The 17,445-nt window shown below is 57.9% G+C and overlaps 1 protein-coding gene across 2 annotated transcripts in view; it reads right to left on the bottom strand.

The window, feature by feature from the left end:
- Positions 1–17,445, bottom strand: part of MRC2 (mannose receptor C type 2) — a 51,970-nt gene that overhangs the window by 11,873 nt on the left and 22,652 nt on the right. For both annotated transcript variants that reach the window (XM_054688828.1, XM_054688829.1), the window contains exons 2-12: positions 10,191–10,592; positions 9,269–9,442; positions 8,899–9,063; positions 8,566–8,679; positions 8,016–8,159; positions 5,290–5,478; positions 5,017–5,171; positions 3,704–3,811; positions 1,885–2,000; positions 1,298–1,446; positions 529–746 (exon numbers count right to left, since the gene is read on the bottom strand). In XM_054688828.1, coding sequence (XP_054544803.1) covers positions 529–746; positions 1,298–1,446; positions 1,885–2,000; positions 3,704–3,811; positions 5,017–5,171; positions 5,290–5,478; positions 8,016–8,159; positions 8,566–8,679; positions 8,899–9,063; positions 9,269–9,442; positions 10,191–10,592 — 1,934 coding nt within the window. The remainder of the gene's footprint in view (positions 1–528; positions 747–1,297; positions 1,447–1,884; positions 2,001–3,703; positions 3,812–5,016; positions 5,172–5,289; positions 5,479–8,015; positions 8,160–8,565; positions 8,680–8,898; positions 9,064–9,268; positions 9,443–10,190; positions 10,593–17,445) is intronic.

Genomic DNA, 17,445 nt, shown 5'->3' with positions numbered 1-17,445 from the left:
CTCACCACAGAATGAGCCCCAGGGGAGGGAGCTGGCACAGTCAGCTCCTGGAGAACTCCCCTCCGGCCCCCCTAACCTCAGGAGGATCTGGGCTCCCTCCCCTGTTAGCCACGACTGGTTTGGCTGTTGGGCAAGTCATTGTGTCTCCCAGGACTTCAATTTCTCCATGTAACAAAAGACCTTGGACTAGCTCAGTGGCTCCCAAGCCTGACGGGGTTTAAAAATATGGATTACCAGGCCCCTCCCCAACCTACAGACTCCAGTCACCATAGTGCAGCCAGTCCGGCCCAACATTTGGGACCCTCAGAAACCAATGATGTCTATGGCTTCTTTGGGTCATCAAATGTTTGCTGAGCACCGGCTAAGCCCAGGCCTTGGATCCCACTGGCAAGAGTGTCACCACTCTCCAGTCTGTCTACAGTCTGCTGTGAAGGAGTGTCTGAATCATGGTTGGACCCCATGGAGACCCCTTTCCCAGCTGAGCTGCCTCTTGGCTCATTTCTCACCCTCATCCCACAAGCTGTGTACCTTGTAGCAGTGCCGGAGCTTGGGGTCTGAGGCCCAGCCCTGGGGACAGGAGCCAGTGAGGCTGGGGGTGGGGTATGGCCCAGGCAGTTCGGGCGTCACCGGCGTGCCCAGGCTCTGGCGGCAGATGTAGCGAGCCCGGAACGAGGTGCAGTTCTTCACCTCCCACAGCCCCATAGCGCTGCCGGTGGCCAGGGCCACGCAGCCACCGCGGCTGTACCCTGAAAGGGGAGAAGGAGACCTGCATGCTGAGGAGGACTCGGGGCCTAGGCCCCCTCGCGTCCCTGCAGCTCGGTCATCTCTGCAGGGCCACACCCTGCAGGGCAGGGGCCCAGCAGGAGGAAGGGAACGGAAACAGGCCTAGGTCTGTGTTGACTGCTGTGAGATCTCAGGCAGGCTGCTTAAGCTCTCTGCGCCTGTTTCATCATCTTCCTCATTACGATCTTAAAAGGGTTAAAAAAGATAACGGATGTGAAATAATAACAACGCAAGCACTTGGATGTGCTCACTATTCTGAGAGCTTGACATCTATTAACCCCCTGGGCCTCCCATCAGCCCTATGAGGAAAGTACCGTAATCCCCATTTACAGATGAGGAAACTGAGGCTCAGCGACACGCAGCTAACAAGACAGCAAGTCAGCAGCTGAGCTGGGCAGTTTGGCACCAGGGCCTGTGCTCCTACCCACTTCACCCCACTGCAAATGGCGGGGCAGGGCCACAGCAGCCTCTCGGCCTCACCAAGGCAAGAAGGAGTGGCAGGAGAGGGGCCCACCTGGCTGGTCACGGTTCCAGTGGGTGTACATGACCTCATCCCCACTGAGCCAGCGGAAGGAGCCGGTGCTGTTGAGGTCCTGCAGGGCGGTCCAGAAGTGCTCGCCGTCCCAGCTGTAGATGAGGCTGCTGACGAAGGCCTGTTCGAACCTGCAGCGCAGAGGCTGGTGAAGGCAGGAACTCGCCTGCCACCCCTCCCTGGGCCACGCGCCAGATGCCCTGCCCGGGAGCTTGGGGGCTGCACCCGACCAGTCGCTTGCTCAGGGAAGTGGGAACCCCAGGGCAGCTTGCCCCACAACACCCCAACTCCCCTTTCTAGGGCTACACCTCCCTTTCTTGCTAAGAAGTAGAAAAATCAGACACAGCCCTGGCCCATCTCCAGAGCACCCGGACGGCACCTACACCAGCCCCCGCCCCGCGCGGGAGTCACTTGAACAAGAGTCATTCTTGCGCTGGTTTTAGAAAAAGCCCCGAGGGCCAGCTGAGCTCAAAGCACTCAGGTCCCTCTACATGAACGGCAGGAAGCTCCCTGCTCAGTGGAGGGGGCGCTAGGCCAGGGTGTGGGAGGGCTGCCCCTGCGCCCCCCACCTGTTGGTGATGGTCACAAGCTGAGAGCCGTGGTCGGCGCACAGGCGGCGGGCCTCGCTGTAGGTGGCCTGGTCCTCTCCCAGCCAGTAGCAGGATGGGCTGTGCCATGTCCAACCCTGGCTCGAGAGAGTGGGCAGGAGAGGGGTGTCTGTGGGCAGGACTTGCCTCCCTCCCTCCCCCACAGGAATGCCATGTGTGGCAGGGCTGAGTGTGCCACAGGCTGGGCGCAGGACAGAGGGGACCGTCTGACACCGGAGATGGCCTACCTGTGCTGCAGCTGTCACTCCACATGCCCCCACCCATTGCCCAGCACTGCCAGACCCGGGGGAAGCACGGCCCCAGGATGGCTGACTGGGGCGGCCCCTGACCCAGCCCGTGGCCTGGCACAGCAAGACGAGTGGCCTAACAGACTCCTCTCTCAGCAGACAAGCCAAGAGACGAACTGGAAAATTGCCAACTGGTTGGGAAACCAGAGCCAGGAAGCTGGGCGAACTGCCGGGATGTGGAGGGGGCTGGGCAGGCCTCAGGCCTGGAGTGAGTGGCGGGTGTGCCCAGGGCTAGGCGCAGAGCCTCAGCCAAGCTGCAGAAGAGAGGCCACCACCCCAGCAGCTGCTCTGCACCCCAACCTGCACCCTCTCCCCTTGGCCATCCAGGGAATCTCTGTTCCTGCCTTTCAGATGAGAAACTACGACTTGCCCAACCAAGGTCACAGACAGTACACGGCGGAATCTGGACGTGAACCTGCACCGCACAGCGGCGCCTGCCCTCCCCACAGTGACGCCAGGTGCCTGCCAGAGCCGTGACCTCCAGGGGACCTTGAAGTGGGAATCCTCGGGGCGGGCTGGAGGCTGGGGGTGAGAGAGACAGCCCCCTGGGCAGGAGGGCAGGAGCCAGGGCAGAAGTGGAGCTGTGCTAAAATCCCTGGCTCTCCTAAGTATTAACTGTGGCTTCTCCACACCCCACACACATTCCAGGCAGCCCTGGTGCCAGGGAGGTTAGTGACTCTCTCCACCTGCAGCCAGGGCAGAGAGCCTGGGCCATCTCTGACCATCTGGCCCCAGTCTGCCATCTCTCCCTCCTCGCTGGAGGTCATGCCTATTGGCATTCCCTGCTCCACCCCCGGGGGAGTCTGGGGTGCAGGCGGGTAGGGTGTGGTAAGGTAGCTCAATCCACAGGAATACGGAGTAAAGAGCCAGATTGGCAGCAAGGGGCTGGCAGGAGGAGCGCGGCCTCAGCAGATGGGGCTGTCAGGGGCCACAGCGCCACAAAGTGTCCTCTGTGGAAACCTTCCCATGTGTATCTAATTCACTCACACCCCTACTGGGCTGGCACGAGGGAGGGGGAGCCTGGGAGGGCCTGGGGAGGCCAATGGGTTATCACCCCCTCATTTGTACCCTCAGTCTTCCACTCACTTATTCCTATCTGTGGTCCGAACCCCCTCCCTCCCTGGACATCTTCTGGAAACCTCTGGGGCTGGAAACACAGGGAGGGAGAGCCCAGCACAGCCTCCTTCCTCCACAGATAGAGCAGATGCATGCTGGGCTGACAGGTGATGACTGGCCAGACTTGGGCCCACCCAAGCCCACCCCTAGTTCTCTGTGCCTCTGGGACGTGATTTCCCCATGGAGAGGGGGCTCGGGGTCTAGCAGGTCCTGCCCACCCACCTCATCCAGAATTGCTCCTTCTGGAACAGAAGTTTGGAGAGCGGGAGGAAGGAGAGTCTCAAGGAGGGGAGGAGGCCAGGGGGCTCCACTCTCCCCCCTTCCCTGGGACCCCGGAGGGCTAGCCTCACCGGGGGCAGCTCCAGAAGCACCCTCACCTTCCGGCAGCCGTGGTCCTCCTCGGCGGCCCCCTGGCTCAGCTGGCCCGCCTTCTTGCAGATGGACGGCAAGGACTGGTTACAGGGGCTGTCATTCCAGCGGCCTTCCTAGGGACACGGGGCGAGGGGACGCTCAGCCTCCCTCCCTCCAATCTCCCAAGCCCTCAGCAGACCTGGCTTCTAGACCTGGCCATGCCTCAGGAGACTTGACCTCTCTGTGTTCCAGGCTATAAAATGAAGAGAGCAGGATCTGTTCTAAAATCCTGGCTGGGCGGATGTGCAAATGCCTTGAAACTCTGACAAGGGCTGTCCAAGGGGGGAAGGTGCTCTTTCCAGGGACTTTCGGCTCAGGTCATAAACATGCAGGGCAAACTGGCTACCACTGTTCAAGTAACCACGGGAGACGAGCCTCCCAGGGCTGCCAGCGGTCGCTCCAGAACCTTGGCTCCAGGGTGGACCAAGACTGAGTACCTTGACCGGAATCTCAGCTGATGGGGCCAAAGGGGGATTTAACTCTGGTCCCACTACCACCTTAATCTTCCTATATCCACACCCCAGCCAGCAGCTTGTCTGCTATGAAGCTCCATTCCCAGGGCAGAAGCGCCTGTGCTGCAGCCCCCAGGAGAATATAGCAAACCTGCAACAAATAATAGTTCAGGAATTTTTAAATCGCATCCTCTAAGCCAGATGGCTCTACCTCTGTGGTCCCTGGTACTATTCGCAGTATTTCAGGGCAAATGGGTAGTGTGTCCCAATGGCTGCATCCCTTTTTAAAGGGTCTCTTATCTCTGCTTGAAGCCCTGCACCAATCCCTCATGGATCGCAGAGTCCAGGCCAGAGCCTTGGCAAACGGACATCACTTCTTGGGGAGGCAGGATCCTGGACTGGGAAGGGCTGGCACAGAGCCCACCTGTGGAGCAGGTCTAGGTGATGTGGGTTCTGATGCCACCTGCCGGTGGGGGAAAGCAGCTGGCAGGAGACTGAGATGGTGCCAGGTTATGTCCTAAGGCTTCACAAAAATTAATCTTCCCAGTGATCCCCTGAGGTTGGCACTTCCGGCGCTTCATTGACAGAGGAAGAAACCGAGGCCCAGAGAAGTTAAGTGGCATGCCAGGGCAAGTGAGCTGAGGGTGGGGAGGAGATTCAAACCCTGGCAATTTCTCCAGGGAAGGGTATGGGGAAGACGGAGCTTCTGGGAAGCATAGGGTGGTGATATAGGGCAGAGCTAATAGGAGGGGGTTCTTCAGCTAGGATAGCACCAGGAGGCTAGGGGTGCATTTTAGGGCCCCATGATAAGGAAAGGGGGTTCTTACCGGCCCCCAGATGGTGACACAATCCTCCAGGCTGTCCCGGAAGTTGTTGGGTTCAAAGGGGTGCCAGTGGGTGAAGCTCACAAGGCTCCCATCCGACCACTCAAAATTCATCTGCAGTTTCAAATCGTTGAGGCCGATCCAGAGCTCCTCTACCTCTGGGGGTGCAACAGGAAAGAAAGAACATGGAGAGGTCACTCAGCCACGGGCAGGGCAGGACAGGGTGGCATTGGAGGGCCTTGCCCTCCTCCGCGGACGCTGGGCAAGCACCCCCACCTTGCTTGATCTGCTTGGTGATGAACTCCAGCTCCGCCATGCTGTGGATGCTCAGGAGGTCGCCCCCGCCCCGCAGACACGCCTTCTTGGACTCCTGCCAGCTCCGCTTCTCGGCCTGCAGGCGGTAGCAGTGGCCCTGGAAGGGCTGCCAGCTGGGCTCGCACTCCACCTTCACGTTGGCCCACATGTCTGCGGAGACCCGCGTGGCAGCTGCTCAGGACACAGCAGCCCAGCCTGGGCACTGAGCGCTGGGGGCCCACACAGGCAGGGCCCGAGGTCACCTCCTCCCCAAACCTGACCCACATCAGTTCTTCCCACAGCCAGGGCTGAATCTGACTGATGCTGAAAAGACAGACCCCTGAAGTGCGGCTGGAGGCCCCGAGGCAGAGCGCCAAGCGGTGCTGCAGATTCCACCCAAGACAGAGCAGCACCCCTGCTGGGGTGCTCAGCAAGAGAGGGGTGGGGTGTTCAGGACAGACTACCAGGAGCCTCTGCTTCCCTCTACAAGTGGGGTGCCTGCTGCAAGAGTCAAACTTAGCTCGAGTCCACCTTGCTTACTGAATGAAACCCTGTTGTCCTCTCAAGTAACACGCGGTGCCCATGGACTCATGCTGGCCCGGCAGCCCAAGACCCAGGGAGTGGGGAAGTGGGGGCACCAAGTCGGCCTCATGTGAAATCACTAATTGGCTCCCCCACACCAGCTCCTCTCTCTGAACCCCACAGCTGAGAAACCCACCCGGCCCAGCTCCTCCAGTACTTGAGGTTCAGCCTCCAGGGGTTGGGGTCGGAGGGCAGCTGAGGTAAACAAGCCCTCACTTGGGCCTTGGCAAGAGAAAACAAGACTTCAAACCACCCACAGCATCGGGCTCCGGCAGGAGCCTGCGGGGTGAGGTGGGAAAGCATGTGCCCGCTGGAGGCACCAGCCCTGACTAGGCTTCTGGGATCCAGTCCATTCTAGGAGATGCTCCAGGGTCTGCCATGTTCTTCCGGGAGAACAGGCCAACGGGGCGGGCTGAGAACCTGAGCGGGCTCTCCGTTGGCCTCACAACCTGTCAATCATCTCTTGCCCGCCAATGTGCTAAGACCCCAGGTGGCCAGCCCCTGACAAAAGGGGAGCTTGGTGGGTGTTTAGACCCCAGAGGACTGCTTTGGGCTGTGGGAGGAAGGGAGCTGAGGCCTTGTGGGCTGAGGATGCTTTGGGAGCATGATGGTGCCCGCCTTCAAAATGACTTGCCTTGAGTGATGACACCTGGGAGGCAAAAGCCTCCCAGAGTTGCCCAAAATATGTACACGACAATGGAGAGGAAATCTAAGACCTGAGAAATGTCCCAGGTCCATGAAGGCCGGGAGGAGCCTCCACAGGGGCCACACAGTGGGGGATGATGCAGGCAACAGAGGACTGGGTGAGGGGCCTGACCTGGGGGCCACGATAGGCCACACGGGGCCTCCTTCCTTCAGAAAGTCCCTTCCAGACAGACCTAGAATTGGTGTCTGCTCCAAGCTCCCTCCAGCTAGAGGTGAGGTGCCCTAGACTTGGGGTGTCCATGCTTTAAGTCTTTGTGCCCAATACTCCCTAGGGGGTGCAGAGAGAAAGCAGGAACAGGCAGCCCTAAATCAGTCTGACATTTTAATGGTCAGAAGCAGACATTTCAGTCTGCAAGCTCGTCACTGTCTGGGGGCTTGTGGATTGCTTTCTGGTTTTGCTGCATTTTCCTTGTAAAATTTCCCTCTTCCCCATCCCCACGGCTACTGGGTGACTGTGGTAGCTCCAGCCTACACCAATAAATATCCACACACACACACACACACACACACACACACACCCCCGCCCAGACGCGCCTAAGGGCCTCCCGGTCTCCAGTCTTACAACAGCCCTAGAGAAGCAAGGGGTCAGTTCTCCCTGCGCTGCCAGCCGAAGGCCACACAGCAGTGTGCACTGCCCACTGCCCCATCTCCTCGGAGGCCCCTGGAGCTATCTCTGTGAATCACACCCTGCAAGACCGAAAAAGCCTGGCTTCAAGACCCAAAATGCCTCTCCACGGCCCACCGAGCCCATCTAAACCAGGCCTAGCAGCCAAGACCCTCAGGGACTAGCTGCAACCTGCCTTTCTGAGCTGCTCCCTTCACCTGCTGTCCAAGCCAGTGCTTCTCGAACAGTACCTGCCCACGGCCAGGCCACTGGTCCAGGACCACTCTGTGAGTAAACAGTGGCTTCTCGGGCCGCCAGCAACCCGCAGAAACCTGTGAGCCGCCACGCCCTTGCACAGGAGGCAGGAAAGCCCTTCCCTCACGCCTCCTTGTGCCTCTTAAAACTACTCTCAACCTCAAAGGCCCAAATCAAACCTCACTTCCATGCAAGCCTCCTGAAATCTAATCAATTTCTCCTCTAGGCAGCTGCCCTCTCAATTTATTATACAAGTTTTTATAATTCAGGATATTCCAATTGTGTGAGCAGATGCCTGCCACCCCTGCACCCGCCCCCCGCCCCCCGCCCCCGCCGACTATGACCACCACAAGGACTTGCCAGCCAGCACCTTACACGGTTCTCAGCCAAGGTTTCCCGAGTGAGGGGTCGGTGCATTGCAATTTGTTCAGATCACAGCAACCATTAAATTGGAAAACAGAGGCTCACGGTCACCGCCTGAGGTGAGGCTGCACCAGCAGGGCCTCTGGCCCGGCACCCCCAGCCCCTCCCCACACCCCGCGCCCTCGCGGGAGCCCCTCACCAGGAGACACAGGCTCAGCCGTGGCGTTGGGCTTCTTCTTGCACACGTAGGGCAGCGCGATGCTGCAGTCGCGGTTCTGCCAGCCGCCCGAGGACTCAGTGCGGATCACCCCACAGTTCTCCTCGCTGGGGTTGTCCGGCTGATCTGTGGGGAGGGCAGGGCGCCAGCACCCCAGGAGAGAGAAACTCACAGCCCGGCCCCTGGAGGTATCTCAGAACCTCCTGCCCCCTCGGAAGCCTGCACCCCAGAACACCAGCCCTCCCTCCTTGCTTACTGGGGCCCACACAGTGCTGAACCCGCTGCCCAGCACCCGTGCCCACCCCACCCGGGCCTCCCTGGCCAGGCACTGCCAGCCACCGCCCAATGCTGTGGCCACAGGAGTGAAGGGGTGGAGTCTTGTCCACTCCCCAGCTTCTGTGGGCCCCTGGAGGGGCCCAGCCCTTGGTCCCTCCCGACACTGTTCACCTGGAGTGCAAGGAGAGGGGTAGATAGGAGGCTAATTGCCTTTGGGGTCCCCAGGCTTCCCTGCACCCCAATCCCTGCGCCTCACCACTCTCCCAGTTGAGGTACTTGAGGGGCGAGTTGTCTGACCACTGCCAGCCTCCGCTGGTGTCCAGGTCATTCAGGCCAATCCACAGTGTGGAGCTATAGCCAGTGAGGAGTCCTAACAGGAGGATGGGGTCGTGAGGAGGGGCACCCCATCCTTGTCCCCACCAGCGGCACCCTCCAGCCTCCCGCCCCCAGGGTCACACCTCCAAGTAGAAAGGTCAGCGTTCTCCAAAGGTGGGGAGCAGGTCTCGGGGGACTGCCACCCTGCTCTACCCTCAGGGTGGGCCAGACCTCAGCCAGCCTGCCGGGGCCCTGGGACCGCCCGGCCCCTCACCATTGATGTAGGTCTGCTCGTGGATCTCCGTGATGCTCAGCAGATCCGCCCCCTGCTGCTCGCAGCTAGCCCAGGCCTCCCTCCACGACAGCGTGGACTGGAAGTTGAACTGGTAGCAGCTGTCGGTCAGCTGGTCCTTGTCCCAGAAGGTCTCACAGTCATTACCTGCCACGACAGGGGGTGTGGGTCCCTCCAGTCCTGTCCTCAGGCCCACACAGGGGCTCCTCGGGTACGGGGACCTCACGCAGGCTGCTCCACGTTACGAACAGGGGCACTTCTCACCCCAGCCCCAGAGGTTCTGCCACCCACATCAAGCCCCGCCAGCCCCGGCCAGCCTCCCTCGGGACCAGCGGCCGCCCGGCCTGCTCACTCTTGACGGGGCAGAAGCCCCAGCGCTCGTCCTTGCCGTAGTCCTGGGTGGTGGCGCACCACAGGTGCCCGTCCTCGCGGCCCGTGCTGGTGCAGCCGTGGAACCACTGGTTGTCGTACTTGAAGGGGATGGTGCACGGCTTCCCGTGGGAGTTGCCCTGGATGGTGTAGATCTCTGCGGAGAGGGGGCCCGGGCCTTGGCCTCAGCACCCCCAGAGGCTGCCCAGCCAGCTCATCCCGGGGGAGAACCCCTACAGCCCCAGGAGCCAGGGATGGGCACGGGCCAGCAGCGGTGGGGGAGGGTGGCTCTAAGCCTCCTTCTTGGGCGGGTCAGCCCAGGGACCCAGGGGCGGGTCCTGGTGCTCAACCATAGGGCTGGGAGGGGGTAGGAGCTCCACCCGTGCTTCTAACACCTTCAGAATCCAGCTGGGTGAAGGGGCCTCCAAAGCACCCTCAGAGGTCTGAGCCCTGAGGAAGCCCAGCACAGGGGTCCTTGCCTCCCTGCCCCCGCCCCCGGTCCATCTCTGCCTCCAGGGAAAGCACCCCACGATGGAGCCACCCACCAGAAAGGCCCCTCTCAAACAATGACGTTCCCCTCTGCATGACTCTGGTCCCCCTTCACCCCTGAAAATGGGGATCAAGACCCCTATAGAGTTTATAGGGTGGGGGTGTCCCCTGGAGAACGGGCCTGTGGTGAAAGGATTCTCTTGTATGCACTTTTGTGCTGTTTGAAGTCTTTATAGCAAGCATTTTAATTTGTTAAAAAGTAAATTAAATACTTCAAAGTTAATTTTTCTTAAGTATTCAAAAAGTCTTCCCATTGCAATTAAAGACGTGACCGCTAACGGTCCGCGGAGGCCAAGCTCCAGCCCCCCTCCGGCACCCCCAACACCCGGGCCCCTCCCCTGCAAGCGGCCTCTCACCGTAGTAGGGCCGAGCACACAGATCCTCCTCGCTGCCGTAGATGCGCCACTGGCCACTGCGGGTCTGGTCACCCCGCTCGGGGGCGCCGGCTTTGGATGCGTTGCCAGCATGGCCCCCCAGCAGCAGGGACAGCTGGTCACCCAGCGTGCGACAATGCCAGCGGAGATTCAGCGCCTCCCGGTCGCACTCGTACATGCCCGGGGCGGCCGTGGTATTGGTGCTGGGCCAGCCGGTGCCCAGGCACTGCATGGAGCCCAGGTTGAAGAGCCGGTTTCGGGAGACCCACTTCCAGCGCTGGCCAGGAAGGCTGGCATTGCAGGCTGGGGAGACTCTGACCTGCCCACCCTGGGCCTCCAGGCAGCCCTGCAGTCCGTGGCTGTAGATGAGGAAGACGGTGGGTTCTGGAAGAGAGGGCAGGACAGGGAGTGACCCCAATGGCCAGTGCTGCCTATAGACAGACTGTGAGCCCGAGCTGGGCAGAGAGCCTTTCTCCTGTGAGATCACTCAGCCCTCCCAACTGAGGTGAGAGGCGCCACGATGCCCCTGTGCTGCGGGGGTGGGAGGGAGTCGGGGGCAAGTGGGCATGGCCAGTCTCTGTTCCAGCCCCATGTCCATCTGGAGGCAAAACTCTGTTTCCCCTCCACACGCAAACCCAACTCCACCCAGAAAGTTGGGTCTTATTGTTAGGGGGAAAAGGATGTCCTGAGCTAATCCCATGCAGGCTGTGTGGACGCCACCCCCACCCCAGGCCAAAGCCAAAAGACATCGGGAGAGACAAATCCCGTCACCACCAAAGGGAGGGTGGCTGGGACCTGAGGGTGGGGTTAAGCAGCCAGGTTTGGTACAAAACCAGACACGTGGGCTTTGAGGGGTTCCCTTTTTTGGCTCCCCGCCAGCTCGCGGTGCTCGGCCAGCTCTCGGAGTGCCTTTGGGTTTCCAGGTCGGCGGATCGGGTAGGACGCATTAAAGACTTTATTTCCCTGTTTTCTCCCTGAGTTGTACATTTCCTCATTTCCCCTTCCCTTGTGAATAAACCTCTTATTAACCTTTCGCGTGTGCCTGCAGTGGAGTGTTCGTAAGTCCCTTCTAAGCGCGCGCGTGAGGACCCACAGCCAGGCCACCCGTTTTATATCGGGGCTGCTCCGTAACATTATGTACTTTTCTGAGAGTCCTGGGGAAGCAGCGAGACCTTGGCCCGATCTCGTCACACGCACAGCTCTTCCCACAGCCCACCCCAGCCTGGGCTCATTCTGCCCCTCTTCTCCTCGGCGGCTCAGCTTCGATGGTTCTGCCCCTTCCTCCCATAATCTTTCCTCCCTCCCAGAGTCTTCCCAAATCTCTCCCCACCCCCACGGCCCATACCCACCCCCAGAAACCATTTCCTCAGCATTTTTTTACACAGCATTTAGCTCTCTGGTTTCCCCAGTTTTAAATCTTCTCATCCATCACCTCACGAAGCGGATACCTTCTGTGGAAGACGGTGGAATCCAACCAGCCTCCCAACACTCCAGCTTTACAGATTAAGACACCAACACTGACATTTACGGATTGTAGAGTAGCGGTCGCCTGGGCCGGGGGTGAGGGGAACGGAGAGTCCCTGCTAAGGGACTTTGGGGGGTGATGAAAGTGTTCTAGAATTAGATGGTCCCACACAAGTCTATGAACATACCCAACTCAATTAATGGGACATTTTCAAAGGGTGACTTTCATGACGTGTGAATTTTATCTCAGCTGGAGAGAGAAGCTAAGATTTAGAGACAAGAAATGATCTTAAAGTACCCCACAGCCAGGAAGCAAACCCAGGTCTCCCCCACACCCACATTTCACCACCCTCCTCTTATCCCTCAGCTGCCTCTTTGGCCACAACACACAAGCACAGGCATCCTAGCACCAAAGAACACTTGTTTCCATCAGCCACTAGCTCCTCAGGACAATCTTCGTGCCTTGAGACTGTGAATCCAACTGCCAGGGTTCAAATCCCAGCCCTGCCACTTAATATGGTTCTTGGGCCAAGTTGCTTAATTCTTTGACTGGGCCTCCTCATCAGAAGACTTGGAAAGGTTAAATGAGATAGTAGCGTAGTGGTTGGAAGAGGTCTGGCATAGTCAGAATACTACATATGCTGTTATTCTTATTACTACTACTCCATGTTACAAGTAAAGACATTGAGGAATTCTGTTGAAACAATTTGACCTGAGCCTCAAGGCTGCTAAGAGGTGGAGCTGACTGCCTGCCATGTGGCCTTAACATCCCTCCACAGTCTGTCTCCATGGCCAGCCAGATGATCCTTTAAAAACACAAGTAAGACTAGAAAAAAATTTGGAGTGCTGAAGAACATAAAGAAAACAATGATGAATTCAATGACATCATCACTTTTGGCATTACAAGAAAAATGCCATAAAAAAGTGAAAATTCAAATGACAAAAATATTAGGGGCAAACAGTCAGTTCTCCAACATTAAATGAGCTACCCAGACAGAATGAATTACGAGGAAAATATCAACAACTCAGTAGAAAACAAGTAAAAGGCATGAATACAGAGCTTTAAAAAACAAAATGCAATTAACTCCCAAATAGCTGAAGTCATGGTCTCATTCACAGTAAAAGGAAAAAACAACTTAAGTCAAATAAACCTCTCCCCTGCTTAAAGTCCTCCAAAGATGATTCATCGTTCTTCAAATGCAATTCAAACTCCTTACCATGAGCCACAAGATCCCGAGTGATCCGGTCCTGCCTCTTAGTCTGATCCTGGATCATCCTAGCCCCCTGCGGAAGTCACCCGACCTCCTCGCCCTCTTTAAGCTCTCCTGCCTGACAGTTCACATTTCGAAAAGTCACACCTTTAGAGAGATGGTCTCTGTCCTCCCCGCCTGAAAAGCCACACAGTCACTCTATCCCTTGATGATAATTCTCTTCACAGCATTTATTAGCTGACTTTTTTTCATCGTCTAGTCAGGTGAGCCTCCAATTTGTCACTTGACTTTGGGTCACTTTTTCCTGCTTCCTGCCTGTCTAGTAATTTTTATTATATACTGGACATTGATGCTGGTATTATAAGGAGTTGGATTTTTTTTTTTCAGTTTCCTAATGTTATGGATGATATGTCACAAGGAGCTTGGATTATTTCTATTTAGTTTTTTATTTTCTGTATCTTCGTGAAAAGAATGTTGAGTTTTGTTCTGGCAGGCAGTGCTCACCTTGATCCTGTAGAGGCTTGGTGTCAGGCTTTGCTGGGGTGGGGCTGTTTTGGTTCTGCCTTTAGTCTAAGGGTGTGGCCCTAGCCTTGGGTCTAATCACAAGTTGAGGCCTTTCTGCAGTTTCAAAGGAAAAACACAGGCAATTATTGAGCCCCTCCAACTTGGTGGAACTTGAATTCCAAACTGTTTTCTCCAGACTAGGCAGCAACTGAAAATTCTGCCTTCCAGCTGCTGTTTCTGGCTGGGTTCAAGGTCCTATCCAAGATTTTCCCTCTTGAGTGTTAGATTTTCTGGTAGCTCCAACCTCTATCCAGTAAAACTGCTACATTCTGTTTGAGCCCCTCCAACCAGGCAGTGCTGGGGGTTCACCTCATCTGCCATGGGTCACTTTTTCCTTCTTTTCTTGCAGGCATTAGCTCCTCCTCATCATCCCCTGGTTTGATTGCTCTCCGGTGCCTTCAAGCCACTGTGCTCTCTGTTTCACCCCAGCCTACCAGCACGCTCAGCGGGAGAGCTAAACCACAACACCTACCCTGCCCTTCCAGAACCAGAACTCATTCTCTGTCATTTCTGCGTCTTTTCTGCACTTCCCTCTCGTTCACAAGCTTTGTGGGACTTTCTCTGTCTCCAACTCCCATACCTGACGCGCAGTGGTGCTTAATAAATGCTGACTGAATCTCATACCGAGATAATAATCCCGGCCAACCCATCTATCTTTGGGTTGGGAGCTCCTTGTCCCAGCTTCCAAGTTAGTTTTCCTAAAACAAGAGCACTCACAGTTCCTGTGGCTGAGGTGCAAGACCCCTCAGTGGGAAGGGATGGTGCCTGGTCAGGGACTCTGCCCCCCCCCCCCCGCCCCCCCCCCCCCCCCCCGTTCTCACAGCACTGGATGGAGGGTCCCTGGGGGTGAGACAGGGGTGACTTCCTGAAGACGAAGGTGACCGCCATGGCTCATCCTGCACTCTCTTCTCCATCTGCTCTTCCCTTCCAGCCACGCGCCAGAACTGCCCCAGGACCTGATCGAGGCCTGCCTGCACCCAGGCCTGCCCGCACTCAGGAACTCCACTCAGGCGAGGACAGTCACCAGAAATGGCAAGTGGCCTTTGGCAGTGGGGAGGGAGAGGGCCTGAGACCGGAAAAAGGAGAAAGTCGTACTTGTTTTTCTTAGTGCTTCTCAGAGAGGGGCCGGACCAGGCTCACAGGAGCCTGCGTAGAGCAGGGGACGGGGCCTCCCCTCATCCCCAATCAGAAAACCCACACAAGGGCGAGAGCCACTGCAGCCAGCTTGCACCATCCTCACAAGGCTATGGGGTGGGAAAGAGGTGCCAGCAGCCAGGAGGGCCCATTCTTGGCTCACTCGGCAGGTGAGGGAGCCCAGGCCCAGAGAGAGGAAGACATTCGGGTGTTCCTGCCGAGCCCCCAATCCCCCTCTGGCTCCTGAACCACAGCTGCAGGTCCATCTCCCCGAAGTCCTAGGTTCTGGGCTCACATCACGTGTGTTCCCGGAGCACCTGCCATGTGTGCGGCACGTCCCTGCAACACTGGTGCCACCAGGACACGCGGCAGCTTCCTCCTCGGTCAAGAGGAATGCAGGGTGTGGCCAGGCCAGGGATGAGGCCACCAAGTCCTGAAGATCCCAGGTGCCTGGGAGGGAGCTGCACCTCCCCGGGGCAGGGAGACAGGGTCTCCCTGAGCAGAGCAGACCCAGGGCAGAGATCTGAAGACTCGTAGGGTCTGGAGGAGGCAGGGGGAGGGGCAGAGAAGTGACTTGGCAGCAAATGAGGAAAAGACTAGGAATTTGGGAGCAGAAGGAGCTCTGCAGGAGAGGGACAAAGCCGAGGGGAGGTGGGGGGTGCTTCTCAGAGGTGGGTCGTGGAGACTCTGCCAAGCTGAGGGTCGAGAGGCCCACCCCAAGTCGTAGGTGAGGGGCCCACCCCAAGTCTAAGGTGGAGCTGTGGCCTCAAGGAAAGGAGGGTGTGTCTCCAGGGCACAGAGGAGGACAGAGCAGGCCTGGCCTGGCTGAGCTGGAATGGCTCAGGGAAGGGAGGGAGGAACTGACTCTGCTCTTGGCATCTGCGCTCTCGGTCCAAAGTGTGCAGGCCTGAAGGCCCCCATCAGGAGAACATGGCCTCCAACCTCCCCCCGCCCCCCGCCTTCCGGTCTTACTCCACATGCCTGAGCTTCAGGGGTGAGTGAAACAGTGAATGTGCCCAGTCCAGAGGCCAAGGTGCCCCCCAACTGGCATCTTGGTGGAGTCCTCACCACGGATGAACACGACCCTGGTGTTTGGTGACAACCAGACCACGTCCAGACAGGGCCAGGCGCTGAGCCGCGGCTCTCACGCACATGACTCACGCGTGAACAAATGAATGAAGCCAGGCAGAGAAAGTGCGTGGAACACCGATGTCATTCATTCATTCATTCGTTCATCCATCAAATCTTTACTAAGGGTTTGGTGGGTGCCAGGCATGGTGCTAGGGGAGAATGCAGATGCCAGGCAGCTGGTGCTTCTGGCTGTGGAGCACTGGGCTCTGCGGGAGATGGAGCAGCACAGCATCCCTGGGCTCTTGCAGTCTCTGGCCTTCCCACCCCCTCTCCTCACTTAATAAAGAATCCCCCTGCAGGGCCTCCCTGGTGGCGCAAGGAGTTAAGTCTCAGCACTCTGAAGCTATCTCATGCTACTGTTCCATTCACACGCACACACACACACACCCATGCCCAGCCAGGGAGCTACCCACATGGCGCAGCAGACCTGTCCTGTCTTGCCTGTTGCTCCCCTCAGCAGTGTATTTCAGTAGATCTGCCTGTTCTGTTCCCCACTCTGTCTCTGGTGAATCCTCTGCACCTCTGGCCTGTACCCCAGTTCTTGTATGCATAAATAAATCTTTATTAAAAAAACCCCTGCAGCTCTGGCTAAGTGGGCTCACACAGGCTCACTCACAGCCGGTAACAGTGCTCATCCCCCAGGCCACAGTGACTGAGCACAAACCCCAACAGGTTGCTTGTGTGAAGTCGCCCCTCTCTGTTCGGGTTGCTAAACCGGGGCTGCAATACCAGGGCCCCTCCCAGAGGAACAGGATTTCTGCTCTCGGCGAGAAGGAGGAGAACGGAGAACAAAGCAGAGAGTGAGCTGCGCAGAACTGGGCTGGAAGGAGGCAAGTGAGACCAGGTTGCTGAGTCCAAGACCACCCAGGGCCCTTCATAGCCACTCGGGCACTTCTACGCCCCTCCTCGCAGAGTTTGTTTGCCTGGGGTTTCTGTCCTTGCAACCAAAAGAATCTTAACAAACATACAACCCTGTGCTTCGGGGTCAGAGTCATTCTCACAGTCTGGAGCCCTGGCTCGTTCTCCTTCCTCCCGGGAGGCAGCTGCTCCAGGAACTTCTCTGAGGGTCAGGCCAGGGGGAACGAGCCCGCTGGGCCCTCAGAGCATCTGGGCCTCGTCAGAGGAGGTGGCTGGAGGCTGTACTCGCTGCAGCACCCTTGGGCCGCTGCCTGGGGCTTTCCCACCCATGCAGAGGACAAGCATTTGTGAGGCACCACATAGGGTCCTACAGATGTGTGGCCTCTGCCCTGTGACATCTCCCATGAAGCCAGACAGGCAGAACTCTCCAGCCATCCATGGAAGGGCCACAAGCAGCACATGGACCAGCGTGCAGAACAGAGGTCCCGTCACCCTGACTACGTGGTCGGGGGTTGGGGCTTCCAAATAATGAAGCACGACCCGCACCTCCTTCTCAGACATCCAGGTCCTCACCCTGGAAACTGACTCCTGCGCTCAGAAGCAACTAGCTGTTTGGCCTCCACTGAGTAAGGCCCTTGTCCTCCCTCCCTGTGACCGTCACCGTCTGCCTGAGGCACAAGCAATGCTTGGTGGGGTCGAGGCTGAGTGCTAGGGCATGCCTCCCCGTCTCTCTGGAGCAGAGCGCGCAGCTGTCTCTGCACTCGGCTCAGCAGCAGAGGCAGCCAGAGGCCTGACCTTGGAGAAGCCGGCTGCTCTCCATTACAAGTTGAAGACGTCGCTGCTGAAGGAAATAGATGAGACGTTAATTCTAGCCC

Source organism: Talpa occidentalis, unplaced genomic scaffold (genome assembly GCF_014898055.3).
Source record: "Talpa occidentalis isolate TD23 unplaced genomic scaffold, MPIMG_talOcc4v2.1 talOcc4.7, whole genome shotgun sequence".
NCBI classification, from domain to species: domain Eukaryota; kingdom Metazoa; phylum Chordata; class Mammalia; order Eulipotyphla; family Talpidae; genus Talpa; species Talpa occidentalis.
Note: the sequence above shows the minus strand (reverse complement) of the source record. Positions and strands in the feature narration are given on the sequence as shown.